Genomic DNA, 17,433 nt, shown 5'->3' with positions numbered 1-17,433 from the left:
GCGTCTGCGTTCTCTGCGTTCCTTTGCATGTTCCTTTGCCCCCGTGATGTTCGTAAACTTAACGGCGCTTGTGCCGTGTGTCGCGGTTTGCTTGAATGCTTGTTTTGATGGAAAAGCTGAATTATCGTGTTGAGGCGCGTGCGGTTTATGTCTCGAAATGTCTGCTGACTGTGCTGCTCAGCTGCATAAAAATCACTTGGAGCACTCAGCTGCAGTGCCCAGTTTTCGAACTGTCTACAAGGAACAGTGCAACAACTTTTACGTGTGCAGTCGTCGCACGCTGTTGTCGAAAATTCCCAATGATGCCTCGCTCGATCTGTGTGTGGACATAATACGGGCCGATGAATGGAAGCCGCTTTTGCAGGCTATCCGTTTGGACAAAAGTCTGGAGGCTGTCGCCTTCAAATCGTCATTTCTGGGCGACTACCCAGAGCTCATCGGTACGTGATCGTTAAACGGGATGGTGTTCTTCACACATGTGAGCCTTTTACAGCCTAATTACCTACAAATCACTTTGCACTTGGGTATGGCGTTAAGAGTTTTGTAAAACGCTGCGTGCTAGGTTCATTGCTGCTTCTCGATGTTAAAGCCCCTTTAGTAGGGCTGATATTCGCTTTAACAAATTAAAAATGAGCTCACGAACTGCATACTCCCTCTCTATCACTAAGTATATGGACTACAGATCTAGCATCGATTTCTTATTTTCTCGAAAGCAAAGCAGGCTGATCTTATTACATTGGAGTTTTCAGCGATAAATTAAAATGAGAGTCACTCCTGTGTCCGCTGCAGAAGTATGCCCACGATATAATTATCAGAAGAGCCTCCTGTGACTAAATGTAATACTGTTACAATAATATTTGGCCGGCAAGTGGTCTGCCTACTCAATATATAAGAAAAACGTATTCCAAAGTCATCCTCCCCAACCAAAGCTGTGATTTAAATGTAACAGATTATATAGGCAGGCAATTTTGTCAGTACTTACCATGTGAACAGCAGACGAGTACATAAAGCAGTACGGGCTCACTGTTAGCCTGCTACAAAGAGAGAACAGTGTAGTTGCACAGTGACCTATGACAAAACATGTGAAGCAGCTATAGAAAATGGGCAATGATGAGCACATTTTTTGGGGTGTGCTTTCTACTCAACTGCTTAACATACTTTCTCCTAATCTCATGAAAAGCAGACTGTGGATCTTTTAAGAAAGCCTGCCATGATAGAACAACAGGATGCTAAACCAGTCCGTAATGATTCGTGGTTTGAAAGGCTAGTGGTGTAAAACACAGACACCACAAGGACAACTATGCAGCTCCTTTTTGTTTCTCATGTTTTCTACAGAGCCAGGAAATTTTGGGGGGTATGGGTTGAGGGCTGGGTAAGCGGCATCCTGGTACACAGAAATGTACCTCCCCCTCTGGCTATGACCCTGGTCTTCTACACCTAACTTCTCAAACCATCAATCGGGCCTGGAAAGTACAAAATCATTGTGTGATACATAGAAACACCTGAAAAAAAAATACAGGGATTTCAATTTTATAAACCTGCACAATAATGACGCAATAATTCGTCATGTTTAGTGACTCATTAAAGGGCCCCAAACCAGCTTTGACATGTCCTTACACATTTCAAATAAACGTGCACTGTGTACAAAAAGCCGATCACCTTTGGCAAATGCGGCAGCACTACTCATCGTGGGGATGTCACCAATTCAAAAAACAATCACTTGCTCGTCTCCTGGCCTTTCTGGTGCTTCCTTTGCCTGTCGTGATATCAACAAGGTGTTCCAGATGATGTCATCATGGTAAAAAAACTGTTGATTGGTTGTTTGACGAGGGGACGAGAGCCTACTGTGTGTTCCGAAAATAAAGGGGGGGGCTCACCCATTGTGCGCCACTGAACCTTTCATGAAGCTTCCTTCAGTCGGTGTCGCATGGAGGGCGATTAAGGGCTGACAGTGGAAAAGCCTTTCTTCTGATGCACTGACACAACCCATAGCTTTCACTACACTGTATGGGGTTGGTGAGAGTACGGGGCAAGGAGGAAAGAGCACCAGCGGGAATGAAAGTCAGAAACTGTAGCGGCCGCGCAGTCATTCATCGAAGGCGTGTAAATTTTCAATTACTGCACCATTGAAAAAAAATATTTCTTGCTGTATATGTTCAATGTCAGTCGCTATGTAACTAATTTTCGAGATCATTGTGTCTTAGATGACCTCGAAGTTCCCTGCGAGCTCTAATGCCAACATGGACAATAAAAAATGATCTATTGAAGAACATACACAACCAACTGAATGAAGGTCACTCACTACTTGAGCTTAGACATTGTTTTCTGTTGTGACATTGTTTTCTGTTGTGTTCCCAGTCATATTGCTGGAAGTGAACAAGTGGATTCCCTGACAACTGATACAAAAGAGCTTCATATATCCAATGTTCCCTTGGCCTGGCAGGACTACAAAAGTGGCTTGAACAAGTCAATATTAAACCACTGGCAGCTGCTCTGGGAGCAGCAAAAGCATAATAAGGTTTACTTTATCAAACATGTTTTGAGCAAGTGGCACAGTTGTCACCTCAGAGATAGATTTTACAAAATTATTTTGAAGAATAGGGCTTACAAGACTGACACACTGGAAACTTCTAGCAAATAGCCCACTTCCAGCATGCCAACACTGTGAGGAGGTTTCGCTGCATCTATACATTTGAATAATTAATGCTGTGCTAGAGAAGTGTAGACAAAAATGCACTTTAAAGCTCTCTTCTTCAAATACAGCATTCCACTGCACCCCATGCTTTTGTTAGGTGATGAACCCATAGTACCACGTGAGGAAGTATTTAAGAACGACCGGGAAATCCTATTGGAATTGTGATACAAGCTTCGCTTGTTTGTCTACGCTCAACCATACGCCCTGATTCTTTATTTGAGGGCAAATAGCTTGTATGGTTGCTGCCCTAAAAAAACTTAATTCATCATCATCTCTATATTTATACACTATCTCAAACTACGCTTGTTATAATTTCATTGCAGTTGGCCTTTAAGGGTGTTTTCCTTTCAGCTGATGTCGGCCGTCTGCAACTCGTGCAGAAGATGCAGCAGAGCATCCATGTACCTGCACTCTTCACACCAGAGATGCTAAAGACATTCTGCTTTGCCCTGTCCGAGCACCTGAAGAACAACACTCGTCTTGGGTCGCTGGGGCTCGTTGGCTTTCCCTTCTCGCTGGTTCACCTACAGGAACTGTCAGCGGTATGGCTAGCTTGGTCTGCATAAGGTTATTTTCACATTTTCTTCATGCATAATAGCACGCAAAATAGATAATTTATTAATGACATGTTGCGTGCATTATTTGCTATGAGTATCCTGGGACAGTATAATGCAACGATTGTACTTCGATTCTTTTTGTTTTCATGCATCGTCAGTGGTCCATATGGTGCCTCGCCTATGTTATCATCAGCAAGTCGTGAGCAGTGGATGATAAGAAAAGAATGGAACCATGCGAAAGGAATCGCGGCATTATACCGGCCCTGCATCATGTTGGCAGCAGTTCGACAAAGCACATTGTGCTTGGTGTGGCAAACAACTGAAACCATAGGCAAATGTATTAACATTGTAGACTTCATGCAGTCTGCCTGAGGCTTGTGTGATATTTGTTGGCAGGTGCTGAATGTAAAGCGGTGCATGCTTAGCTGGTAGTGTGCTCAGGGGTGCAAGTCAGGTGAGGCCAGGTGAATGCAGTCCAGTCTTCCTAAAACACAATCTGTTCTTTTTCTCTCGTTAACTTCCATTGGAGATTCATAGTCATAAGCACCTAGCTTGCAATGCCTTTGACATAGACTTGTGCAACACTGAGCCTAACATGTGATTACCCTAACATGATGTTATGGCCTGTTTCTAGAAAACTCTTATTTCAATGCATTTCAAAGTACTGCTACAATATGGTGGATTGTCTAACAGTTTTTCAATATACATCTGCTTTTTGTGCTTTATGATGGGATTTCACATTTAAAGTTACACCTGGGCTTTGAGAAATACCACAGTGCCTAATACCATGTGATATCAAGAACAAGACCCCATAGATGAAGTGGGCACTGAAATCTCGTTTCCATACAGCGTTGTGTTTCTTTGCACCAACTGTAACCTTCTGCTGAATACCTTTACAGCTACATCCATTGGTGAACGTTAGTTAATATCAGTGTCTTGCTCTGCTGTTTATGTGCTGGGATTTGCAAGGATGGCCACACCAGTTAATAGTGGTGGTACTAATGTGGTTTAGCACTTATTTACTTTGCCATGCCACATGAAAATTGGTACGCAGAAACAACAATAGTTACCATGGGGGGGGGGGGGGGGGGGTTCAAACAAGAAAGCAATATTTGGAGACTGTCTTCAAGTTCTGATGACATTGCACAAGCTTGTGAAGCCTCCTGTGCGAAGGTCAGTGGGTATGATCTTGGCCTATGTCTTGAAGGTGTGGGACATTCTTTGTAGCAGAACATGTGTAGGTGAGACAAGGCACTGCAAATTTTCTGAAGAGGTTACTGGCCTTACAGTGTGATATGGAGTATATTATTGTCACATTGTAGTGATAATGAAGGAGCAAACGGTGGCACAACTGCAAGTCACTAAACTAAATCTTTATTGAGCGAACTTGTGCCCAGGTGTACAAGTAACACAGAACAATAGCAGTGAGCACAGTCGTGGGTCGTCGAAATCTCTCAAGTTTGTCAGCTATTTATACATGACTCATCGTAATCGCTGGTGCTTGCATTCCTTCCAGAATGTATGCCACTATTCGAGTCGCACAAGCAATCTGATTAGGCAAGATTTTTTTACTCTAGAATCGGCGACAACATTTGAGAAAGTTCCAATTCATGAAGGCGCGTCTTGCACTGAGAGATAACTTTGTAACAGTTGTTAACTGGTGAGAAACGCTCACAAGGAAAAGATAAACAATGTACATGTGTCATTATGAACACTTAGATAACCTCGATTTATAAAGGAAGTTGCACATTTAAGGCATGCGTAACAATGGGTATGCTATGACTGCTCACTAAGGTGAATAAACATTCCTCTTTTCAGGGTGTCCGCACATCAGCGTCCCTTACAACTGTCACTCTTGATGGCAGCTCACTTGGCAAACAAGGTTTGGAAGGTAAAAACAAGACGTTTCTCTTTAAAGTGCATTATATTTTTCTGCATATAATCTTGCACTGTTTCTTCAAGCTATCTATTGCTCCTATGTTGCTGGGCTAACCAGGGTAATGTCATGCAACTGGATAGTTGATGTGACCTCATTGGCGTTGCTGAAGTGTAGCAATAAGCAGAGCAAGTTCATAGCATGTTCGTACACTATTTTGTGTCAGAGGCCTGGCATTTTTTTCAGTGCTGCAAGGCCCTTGTGGGCCTTGCAGGGCCCATAAGGCCCACAGTTGAATTCGGCTAGTGTGTGCTTACCTAGTGTGCTTTGCGAGGTAGAAATTGATGTGACAATGACATCACATGCAAGTGTCAAGCATGGCCACTATCTTGTACACGTTTGAAAAGCCGACGTTCGGTTTTGCCTCACACGATTGGCCTAGATAGACCTAGGCTGTGATATAGGCATGGCCTGGGCAATCGCGTGAGACGAAAGCAGATGTCGGCTTTTCAAACGCGTACAAGATAGTGGCCCATATGTCTGATTACAGCTAGTTGAATAGAGAAAGATTACATTGCTTTCAAAAGTAAACAAACTCAAACTGGAAGCATTTGCTTATACTACATTAAAATGCCACAAAATTTATGAAGCCATTCTGACATCTTTGGGGCTACAGTTTAATCACAAAGTTAAAAAAGTGAAGCATGGCTGTCATTTTCACCACCACTGTCCAAGTCGCTCTCGCTGGACACTCATTCTGGAATTCAACATGGCTGCTTCCACATTCCAATTTGATCGCTCATAGATGAGTTTTCAAACATATTTACTTGTGAAACTGTTGGAAAGCTTGTTATGAATATTTCCAAACAAAAACCTGTTTCATTCCCAACTGGCAGATGACAAAGGTATCTGCCTAGAAGCTTTACCGTATTTTCGGGTGTATAAGTCGTGTTTTCTTTCTGAATTTTTCGTCAGTGCATTTTATAGAACGGTGCAACTTGTATACTTTTTTTTTTTCGGAATAAACTGCCGTCAAAATGGGATTGGATGCTATGGCCACGCAAAGCACGCTGGGTTGACCTCTTCTGGTAGTTGTTACGGGTTGTGTGCGCACTATGTAGGTACCGGCTTCATCTCGTGATCGAGTTGCCGAGCGCCGTGCGAGAAAGACGGAGCAGCAACGCAAGCGGCGGCAGGCCGACCGCGAGTCGATCGACTCCAAAGTCGTGGCATCTGCAGATAGCTTTCAAGATACGATGCGCATCGCTGTGCAAACTGAGCAGATGCTACCAGAGTACAAGCTGCCCCTCCTCCCTCCCGCGCTGCCTTCCTGCTTTCCTCCCTTGTGCACGATTCGCCTCACCGTCACACGCTTTCACTCGCACATATAGCGTATGGCGTGCAGGGACGATGTTATCGCCCTTGGACTTTATACGGAACATCGAGGCGACTACTATGGCAGAAATGTGCCTGGAGTGTCCATATTATTGCTATTGCAATTCTATAGGGATGGCACCGATACGCTTGCATGTGACCCGTGTTCACGAAATGAAACGTTGCTGTATTTTTCTTTTTTTTTTTTTTTTTTTTTTTGTCGCTTACCAAATGAACAGGTGCGTCTTGTACACTGATGCGACTTATATACGTTTTTTTTTTTTTCTTTCTTTCTTTCTTTTTCGGTAAGACTGTCGTTCTGAGGGGGGTGCGACTTATAGTCTGGAAAGTACGGTATACGTATATAGGTTTCAGCGATCGATTAATGCAAGGGTCTTGCCACCAAGCTGACGGTTCCATGTGCTTCGTGGAGTTCCAAAAGCCAGTCCTGGACCAAAACCCAGAAGCTGTGCTGTATTCCGCTACATTTGAAAACTGTGCTGCCATTTTCTCGTCATTGTCATTGCTTCTAGAACAATATGCTGCACTGCAGATAATTGCAAGTATGAGTTTACTGTACGTGAAAATCTAAATGCTTTTTTTATTGCACTTTCTCTGTGAAAAAAAAAAAAAAAACCTGAAAAACCCTTGTTCCCCCCCCCCCCCCCCCCCAAATCTTCTGGGGTTTTTTTCCTGGCCTTTACATTTCTAGGTGCACTAGAGCCTGCGCTGTGTGTGGGGGTGGGCTCACTAGTAGTTGGCCAATTTACCAATTAACTAGTCTGTAGCAAGAGCATCTTGTTTTATGTCTTAAATGTAATTGTAAAGTGGGTCAACATGACAACACAGAAAAGGAGGCTCAGAGGACAAGGCATGACTTGGCATATGTACCATAAGGGTTTATCTGGAAAATGTGTTTTTAAGGTCACGGGTGCAAACACTAGGGGAACAAGTGTCATCACATGCAACCCTGTAGCGACGGATCACTCATGCCCATGCACGGGCATTATCAACTAGCAACATCTAGGGCCATCAGCAGTGACAGTCTGGACCAAGAAGCGGGCCTTTTCTGTGGCAGTAAATTACGCTGTATAGTCCGTGTTGTAAAGATGTGGTTTTGTGAGGGAACTATGCTGTAAAACTGCTTTTTTAGTTGTGCTGTCACCTCTATAGCTGTATGTAGCCAAGCTAGGCTCACTCGAAGCACCCTTCATTTGCAGTGCTTTGCCATGCCTTATGCAAAAAAGAGAGCGTGCGTGTACTCAGCCTGTGCGACTGCCGACTGGGCAGCAGTGAGGCGAGCCTGCTCAACTGGCTCCTGCGCCAACAAAGCCTCGGCCGCCAAGGGGCACTGTGGCAGGGTGTGCTGCGCCAGAGAGCTCTGGCGCTTGACTCGCTGCGCGGCTTGCGACGACTCAGCCTGTGTCGCAACCCACTGGGAGACCAGGGCATCTGTGCCTTGGCGGAAGCTCTCACAGATAACCTCTGCCTCAAGGGTGGGTAACCGGCGTTGTGCATAGTAATACCATGGTAATGCCAACATTATGTGTGTGGACGAGGAACCCGAGTTCACTACTAGAAGACTTTCTACAGTTAAACCTCAATGTAACGAACTTCAATATAATCAAATTCTTGACATAGCGAAGTATTTAACATTTTATAAATTCTTGGCCATAGACCACCATGTATTTTAAAACCTCAGTACCTTAGTATAACGAAGTGTGTTTATACGAGATTTCAATATAACGAAATTTCCCTGCCTCCGCGATGAATTATAGAGACAATAAATGGTAACTCTGCAGACGCAGATGATCAACTGGTTTAATTACAAGCGGCTGCTTGCGTACGCACCTCTCAAATTGTGCTCTGCGTGACCAAGAGCATCTGTCGAAGTGGACCAGCACCATGTTCCGTATATAGTTCAAGTGCAACAAGATCCTGTCGCGCCACGTGTGTAGTATGCTTTGGGTGCGAGGCTGGGTCGACAAGAATGATGGCTTGATGAGCGCCGTCTTCCCATGCAAGCAAGGGAAAAGGGGGGAGGGGAGTGAGCTCGCAGTAACGGTGATCAAGTGCGCACAAGGGGGGTGGGGGGCAGGTTGATGCACGTCGCCTTTTCTAGCGCGGCCGTGGCTGTGCATGGCAATAAGGTAGCTGGTAGTTCTGGTTGAAGTTCCATTTAACCAGCATTCACTAAAGGATGCATTTTGTTTAGCCCAAATTTGTTAACATTGCGCCTTGGGCAGCCAACCAAAGTTGAAACCATCATTTTGTTTAAATGGACCCTGTAACAATTTTGATGATTTTGTACAAACATACTGAGTCGTTAGGGTAGGTCCTTCTGATCATTAATTGACGCATGTAAGTGCTCTTCGTAAAGTGTGTAATTTATTATAAGGTTTTAAAAAGGCACATTGCTACTGATCACAGCACACCACTCGGCTGAGTTTTCAGCCGCCCCTGACCAGGCGATGCGATTTGACCATATGACGTCAGTAGGGCGAGCTATTCGATTGGCTGCTCAGGGCACGTCATCAATAATTTTTCCAACATTATGGTGAACAAATGTTGTTTGTAATAGTTGAAATGTTAGTTCATTTGTTTCTATATGAAGAGAGTAACAGAAAGAGAATGCAAAAGGACAATGTATCACTACACTCGAGCACTTCCGGCATACAGCAAGTGTCGTCTGCTTGTATTACAATTTTCTCCGTGTTGATGCGAGCTGCCCGGTATGTGTTGGTCTCGAGCTGTCTTTTTGTGAGCACCATGGTTCACCCTTGCATTCTGGGCTGCAAACCTAGCGATCGGCGACATGTCAAGCTGTGACATCGTGTCCCTCTGCAAGGCAAATATGCGAGCGAAGTGGCTGCAGCGCTGGTTGTTGGTATCGGATCGGCACTAGCATCTACATGTTTGTGGCCGTCACTACAATAGTGTTTCACATGTCCAGTATTCTGGTAAACGCAAGCGCAAGGTGACTGGGCCTGGACGTTTTACGAGATGAGCGGAGGCGAGTTAAGGAGAAAAAGCATGGCTATGGAGCAGGGTAACTTGTAATCGTCCGTAGCTCTCTCAATATGAGACGCTTCACACAAATTGTGGTGCAAATGTTTAACTGTAGCTGTGCTATACGTGTCTACAAAATTTGTCCAAACTGTTTCAGGGGCTATTTAAGCGAGTTTTGTTTATTTGTAATCTGCTCTAGTGATTACTTTCTGTTTTCTGGCAGCACTTGACCTTCAGAGCTGCAATGTTGGCAATGCTGGTGCCTCTGCCTTACACGATCTGCTCGTCAAGAACATTGTCCTGGAGGTAGTTGACATACGGCAAAATCCAAACATAGGTGAGCTTGGGCTTCCTCCAGTTGGGCCTTGTCAACATGTGTCATTCACTGTCATTTAATGTTCACCCTTGCTTGCAACTTTCAACTGCACAGGTTGGTACAGAGTTAAAGGAATAACATGTTAGAGACACAAGTGTAATATATGCCATCTATCTTGCAGAACCTAAAAGAGCCTTGAATCACTTTTCTCTGAAACCTCAAAAACGCCTTGGGACGAGTATTGTGCCTCCCGGGAATATATTACCGAAATAAATTTTCAACAAGACCTAGTGCGAGCATAGATACTGCAGCCGCAACATTTATCTTTCGCATTCCTCCTCAATGTCCTCTGTTCCGAAGGAGCTGGGTGGCGCTGGTTATGGTGTCGTGCTTACAGCATTAGGCCAACTCGCTTCAATGTTGTGTTACTTCTTTCAGCAGGAAATGACTGGCACTGTTGGCAACACATGCTTCCGGTCGCTGTTATTATAGTAACGTTGGTCATCACTTTGCTGTTCTATAGTGTACTAATAGCGGCATGCAGTTGTTTTTTCTGGTACCAAGTGGCATGAGTTGCACATTTTATTTAGCACTTCTCTGTGGCAATTATACGATTTTGGAGGCTTGACTGAAGCATAGTCTTCACTCGCGCAAGTTTGTTGGCAGCGTGCACATCAGCTCAGCGAAAAATACTGCACTCCGTACTCGCTTTGAAGAGATTCCTATCATAGCAAGCTTCGACGATGGGACATATTCTTGGACAGTCACTTTCAGAAATACAGTTAAACCTGCTTATCACGAACCTCCATATAACGAATTCCTGAATATAACGAAGTTTTTCTATTCCCCGCTGTTACTCCATAGAAGCACATGTATTTGAGACCTCAACGTAACGAAGTGGCAGCGGGAGACCCCCTCGATATAACGAATTTTCCCCTCCGACAACCTTAATATTTCACCCCAAATTTTGTCATTTTTGCCCGAGCGGCAACCGGAAGCACCTTCTCCGCTGCGACGGAATGCAAAGCGAGCGCACGTGTGCGTGCGTGCGAACGTGTACAAGACGGGCCTGCATCCCTAGACCCGGCGATCTTGCCGCCGCGGCCGTGACCTTTCCCCCTCCCTTCATTCAAACCTAATCCTGCCGCTTGCTGCAGCTCGCCTAGCCCGCCAATCCAGCACTCTCTCCTTTTCCAGTTGATGTTGCCGACGCGCTGGTACACGCTGTGACACATCACACTCGATGAGCGCGGACACGCGCTGTCAAACGCTGGCGGTGTTGTGCCATAGTACGTGCCAACCCTATCATCGAGGCGACAGGAACTCCGATTTTTCTGCGTCGAATGGATTCGTCGCGGGTAATTGCAACCAGCACCTGCCATCATCACCACCCGTCCCTCTGGGTCCTGTCGACGAGTCGCCAAGGGGACGCGACGACACAATACGACACGGGCTACATCAGCAACCGCCCGTCTGGCTCCTTTCCAAGAAGAGTCGCCGCCAAGGGGATTTAAGGAAGAACCGGCCCGTTGTTAGAGGAGAGGGTCGCCACCGGCCGCCCCGTCGGTCCGGTGCGCTCTTACTGCTTTTACCAGCTACAGTAAAAGCTCGATGATACGATCACGGCTAATACGAATTTCCGGATGATACGAATTTTTTTGTGGTCCCGGCCGAGCCCCATTACTTTGCAACGTGCTAGAGAACGGTTGTTACGAATCGATTTTCAGCCTGCGTCGGTTGATACGAATAAACACCGCCCGACCGACGGCCGCGAAAGAGAACAGCGCGCAGTCACGCACTTTCTCTCCTTCTCTTTTGGTGCGGAGGCGCGGCGCCGGACAGTGCGGACTCCGCGACTGGGCGCGAAGAGTTTGAAGCGGTGGCGCTTGAAGAAATAAATGCTTTTTACATACATGTGCCTGAGTGAGTTCACCTCTGACTCTTTAATTTAGCTACAGTCGAATCTCGTTAATTAGAACACGCTTATTTCGAACATACCGCGCACCGACAATGCTCTTAGCAGCGCGCCAAATAACGCGGCGGCGCCTCCGACCGGCATTGCTCCGACACCGCCATAGAGCAAAAACTCAGGAGAGACCTGTCAATGCCGCGCGCGAAGGAACGGAAAAAAAAGAACCCGCGGCGGAAATTTCTCTCTCTCTCAAATTGCAAGGTCGCCATTTCTGCATCGCGCCGGAACAAGCGTGTACGTGCCGACTAGGGTGTTCTAGACAACCGTATTCTAGCACACACTAGTGCCGACGTCTCAGCCACGCGGATAAAATGGCAGTGAAGTCACATGTTGACCTTGCACGCTGCGGCAGCAGCGCAGAGGGAAGCAGCGGCGGAGGCACAGTCGGGCCAACGAAACTGCCACGCCCACAAACGCTCGCTTCCCGATAACGGCAGAAAACGAAACTTCAGGGGGCGGCTAAAATAAGCTGGCGCCAGCACGGCGGCGAGCGCGCACGGAGATGTGCGCACGGAGTCGAAGGTGAGAGAGCTACGAGGGAGTTGAGAGGGAGGGCGAGGGGAGCCACCGAAGCGGCGGAGTTGACGCGGCCAAATACGCTTCCCTGCCGCCCTCCTCCCTCACCCTCGACGGTCTCCGCGCGCACCCGTGTGCCGCTCCCTGAAGCTTCGTTTTCTGTCGTTATCGGGAAGCGACCGTTAGCCGGCGTGGGCAGTTTCGTGGCCCGCACTTCCGCGCCGCGATATTTCACGACTCGCACCGTTCGTGCATCGTGCTATGGTGCACGAATACTTCAAAAATACGTCCTTTTAATTCGAACAAAATTTCGGGCCCCTTCGAGTTCGAATTATCGAGATTCGACAGTAGTTTTAATTGTGTTTCGATGATACGAATTTCGGCTAATACGAATATTTTTCGTGACCCCGTGAGATTCGTATCATCGAGCTTTTACTGTATCATCAGCTAATGGCAGCTATTACCAGTTATTACCTGCTATATTTGTATATATTTGTACATAATGTATAAAGCTTTCGTCTCCTCTTCGTCTGCTTCAAGACTCCGTCGCTCGTCCTCATCAGCTTCCTCGACCGTCACCTCTTCTGCCTGCCTTCATGACGTCGAGAACTGCTTGTTTAGTTTTTGCGGAGTCGGCCGAAATGCCTAACTCCTCGCGAATTAGAAGGACGTCTTGCACTCTTAATTTCTCCAGAGCGATTTCGTTTGGATTCAAACTTCACCCTTACTTAAAACTAAACTCGTTTTTTTAAAGAAGGTGAATTCCCAAAACGGTGCCCACCAGAAAACACATAGTTACTCTCCTAGCAACTACCTACTTGTACTAGCGAGTTCTGGCGACATGAAGGGCAAACTCAGGCACTAAGCCCGTCTTTATCGCTATCACATTGGGAGATTTCAGAAATCATCGCTCTTCGCTCCATCCTTACGAAACAATTTTCCTGGCCTCATCGGCCTCCTCCCAACTCACTTCCTCATTCTGTAAAAGCTCCAATTGTTGACTTTTGCCTACCGCAGGGACAACCAAAATGCCCATCGGCTCACAACTTTTGAAGAGTTCCTGGATTTTAAATTTATCCGTATTTACAGTGCACCCTGTGTTTCTTCCCCCTGTAACTCAGCCCACAAGACACTATATTCTTGGTCTGCGAGAGAAAAATAACTAACAACACCAAACCACCATTACCGACTACCTGCTCTAATGAGTCTGGCGAAAAGAGAAGCAAACACGTAGCACTCACCACACCAATGTAGCCAACACCGGCCGATCCCATAAACTGCCAGCCACTGTTGTGTCTCGGGGTCGAGGACGAGCGACGGAGTCTTGAAGCAGAAGAAGAGGAGACGAAAGCTTTATACATTATGTACAAATATATACAGATATAGCCGGTAATAACAGGTAATAGCTACCATTACCTGGTGATAGCTGGTAAAAGCAGTAAGAGCGCACCAGACCGACGGGGCGGCCGTTGGCGACCCTCTCCTCTAACAACGGGCCAGTTCTTCCTTAAATCCCCTTGGCGGTGACTCCTCATCGACAGGAGCCAGACGGGCGGTTGCTGATGCACCCGCGTCGTATTGTGTCGTCGCGTCCCCTTGGCGACTCGTCGACAGGACCCAGAGGGACGGGTGGCAATGATGGCAGGTGCTGGTTGCAATTACCCGCGACGAATCCATTCGACGCAGATAAATCGGAGTTCCTGTCGCCTCGATGATAGGGTTGGCACGTACTATGGCACAACAGCGGCGAGTGGAAGCGCCGCTGGAGAAGCGAGCAAAGTGACCTTCGTGCTGTTGTCTATCCCTTCAACAGAAACTCGGTGCCGAGAACACACAGCACGCACAAAGCTACGAGCCCCCGACGCACCAACACTGCTAGACTCTGCCACAATGCAGATCGCTTTCAAGATACGGCCCGTGCGACCGCGCGCCACCGCGCAGTACGCAGTTGATGCCAGAGTACAGTACAACGCCGCCCTGCTATCCCTCCCCCCTCGCTTCCTCGCCGGCGCCTCGAGCGCAACAGAAGAAGGCGTGCTTCCTCCCTGCTTTTCTTGCGCACACGAGATTTAGACGCGGTCGTTGGCTCCCTCGCACGTTTTCACTCGCACATACAGCATACAGCGCGCGGCGACTGCGTTATCGCCCTTGGACTTTATACGGAATATCTATGAACCAAAACCAATTTTAGGGCCACAACGCGTCAGAGACACCATCTTTATATAGCAAATAGGGATCTCAAGGGCCATACTTTTGCTGACGGAAACTGAAAATACGTCATAGTTGTTGCCCTCGGCACTTTGGGCGGCCAATGCCATCGTCAAGCCACCAAGCCATACAACATGAAAAGTCAAAATGGCGGCTCGGGCCGGCGCAGGTGGCAGTTCGCAACGTATTATGCAGGAACGGTCCCACAGTTGCGACGCAACAGCGGGGTTACCAATGCATTGCGTTCTATGGGAGCCAAAAACGACGTAACAGCCGGGAAAACGTACCCCCGGGAACGTAACAGCGGGGTTCTACAGTAACGCTATACGACGCTACGACGCCATCGTGACGCTCGCTCTTCGTTTCCGATGCCTCGCGCTTGTGCGAAATGACACGCGTCCACGCATCCGGTACCTGGTGTGACATTCCAAGGATGAGTGCTTCGACGAAAACGGAAAACAGGTGCGCGTTACAATTGAGGGCGCATTAGAATCGAGTAAATACGGTAGGAGTTTCTTTTTCGAATTTTCGTGCCGAACCTGCGTACAACGAAATCACCTTTATAACGAAGTTTTTCGGGGATTTGTCAATTTCGTTATATCCAGGTTTAACTGTATCACTTTCGGTACACGCTGATTGGCTGATTGAGCAAAACTGCTCACACCATACAACGCGCCGTGTACTACGTCACGGTAAAGAAATAGCATCGCAGAAAGTGATTGTATGAGAACACGTCCCCATGAGGCGACGCATCTCAAAGGTGTGCAACTCGAGAAGCAGACGACCTGTCCCATGGCTGGTCTAGAGTATGTGTGCGAGAGACTGGCCGTGCCTGTCGTAGTACAATTTAGGTACTTTGGCCGGCTCTTGTTGCCACGCTCCTGAGCCATGTCGCTGACAGAGACCCATAAAAGCACACAGTTCTCAACATATCTCGATGGCGAGCAGGCGCAAGGCGGTACCCCACGGCAGGCGCTGTATCTACGTTAGGCTGCAGACTATTGTGACCCGGGGTCGTGGACGAGAGACGGACTCTTGGAGCAGACGAAGAGGAGGCGAAAGCTTTATACAATATGTACAGATGTAGCAGGTTATAGCTTGTAATAGCATACAAATAGCAGTAAGAGCGCATCAGACCGACGGGGCGACTGGTGGCGACTCTCTCCTCACAAAGGGCCGTTTCTGCCTTAAATTCCTTTTTGGCTCCTCATCGGCAGGAACGAGGCGGGGCGGGTGCTGACATCACCCACGTCGCATTCGTCTTTCGTCGCAGAGAAGGCCTGTTCAGCTTGAGGTCACTCGCGTCTAATTCTTGATTTGTCGCGGAGAATGCTTGGTGCTGCAGGATGTCACCCGCATTGCATTCCTGTTTCGTCGCGGGATTAGTTTCGGTGCCCAGAACAACGCAGGGGGGGGGAGCGCTCGTCGCTTCGGTGATAGACACCCGGTGTGGCACAATAAGACTCAGTTACATACAACTGTAGTAGCCACCCTAACTGTTGTGCACTTGCTATGCAAAGTTGGAGTGCGTGCTTGTGTTTGTGTGCTTCATTCTAGCCGTGCTACCTGGTGTATACCAGCTTTGTTCTACAGGGATAGTAGACAAATCTAAATTGCGCATTTTGAATCTTTATCAGTAGCGCAGTACGGAGGGATGTCTGCCAATACGTCTAGCCAAGAGCCGACAGGAGTGAGTGTGCGCTGGCTTGCGTTCCTTGTGAGGCACAGAAGGCGTAGCGTACGTGTGGTCTGGGTTTAAGTTTTGTGGGAATCAAGGGAAGTTGAGTGCTGAAAACTAATCAAAATTGGCAAAACTCAAGATCTACAACATTCCCCCCCTTCCCTTCTGATAAGCAGCCAGAGCTTCATTTCTCTGTGGGCGAGCATGGCCTAGGGTGGGCCGACAACAGTCGGCTTCGTCCAACGTCCACAATTCTTCTTGAAATTCGGAAATGCAAATTTTCTTACTTCAGCCTGCTTAGTTAACTGCGTCAATTAATATACACAGCAATAGTAAGAAGCAGCGCATTGATCCAAATACCTTTCTTGATTGATGTCAGCTATTGGCCCATATCAGCCGTCTATGAGAATATAAATGACGACATATAGCAGCTGCCAGCAGCTTCGTAAATGGTGAGGTGAAGGCCTCTGTTTGAAAAGAGGGTGTTTGCGGAAAAGGCAACTTCATGCTCCGCTTAGGACTGTGAAATTTGGCTGAGATAGTTCACAGCAGTGATGATATCTGCTGAATGTGTTTTTTCACCAAGCCCGAGGGGTGGTTCAGGACCCCTAAGAGGCTTGCACTTTTCAAAACTGTACAGCTCTTTGTGCGCGATTTTGGCTCACAACAATAATCTTAATCAATGTTCTGTGCATTCTTTTTTCTTTGTTGCTGTGTGATCAGTACTTTCCTGCCACAAATCTGATGCATGCCTCTGTGTGCCACGATAGCCTTCCTGACAGTAAAGTAGCAGGCACAGAGCGTCAAATGAAGGGAGTGCACATAAGGTTAATGATGATTAACAAAATGACAGCTTAAAGGGTGCGGTGTGCTCATACATGAATGAGTACAGTGGAGAACAACGGCATATTAAATACAACTTGCTACATTGAGTGCAGCACGATTTAATCGAACACGGCAGTGTTTGCCTTTACTTCCACTTAAACATTGCATCACCTTGCATGGCTTCCTCTTGGAGAGCCAAGCATTGTAGGTGGGTCTGAACACTTTGTTGGTGATGATGAAAAAATATATTTCTGGTTTTGCATTTTATTCTTTATTTTGTCGTTATTACCTATCTGCTATGCAACTTGTCATGCACTTGGCAGCAGATAAATGTAGCCCTTGGGTGCAGTGCCTCGAACACGGCTCCTGCAGTGACCTTCCCCATGTTTCAAGAGAAATATAAA

The 17,433-nt window shown here is 47.0% G+C and overlaps 1 protein-coding gene across 2 annotated transcripts in view; it reads left to right on the top strand.

Annotated features, from left to right (window-relative positions):
* Nucleotides 1-35: 35 nt before the first annotated feature.
* LOC119456530 (uncharacterized) overlaps nucleotides 36-17,433 on the top strand; it is a 61,973-nt gene continuing 44,575 nt past the window's right edge. The window contains exons 1-5 of one of the 2 annotated variants that reach the window (XM_037718359.2): nucleotides 36-440; nucleotides 3,047-3,237; nucleotides 5,071-5,143; nucleotides 7,723-7,998; nucleotides 9,735-9,848. In XM_037718359.2, the coding sequence (XP_037574287.1) occupies nucleotides 158-440; nucleotides 3,047-3,237; nucleotides 5,071-5,143; nucleotides 7,723-7,998; nucleotides 9,735-9,848 (937 nt within the window). In that variant the 5' untranslated portion in view covers nucleotides 36-157. The remainder of the gene's footprint in view (nucleotides 441-3,046; nucleotides 3,238-5,070; nucleotides 5,144-7,722; nucleotides 7,999-9,734; nucleotides 9,849-17,433) is intronic. The other variant, XM_049669943.1, reaches the window with a different exon arrangement.

Source organism: Dermacentor silvarum, chromosome 6 (assembly GCF_013339745.2).
Source record: "Dermacentor silvarum isolate Dsil-2018 chromosome 6, BIME_Dsil_1.4, whole genome shotgun sequence".
Taxonomy (NCBI): domain Eukaryota; kingdom Metazoa; phylum Arthropoda; class Arachnida; order Ixodida; family Ixodidae; genus Dermacentor; species Dermacentor silvarum.
The sequence above is the reverse complement of the archived record's forward strand: the minus strand, read 5'-3'. Positions and strand labels throughout refer to the sequence as shown.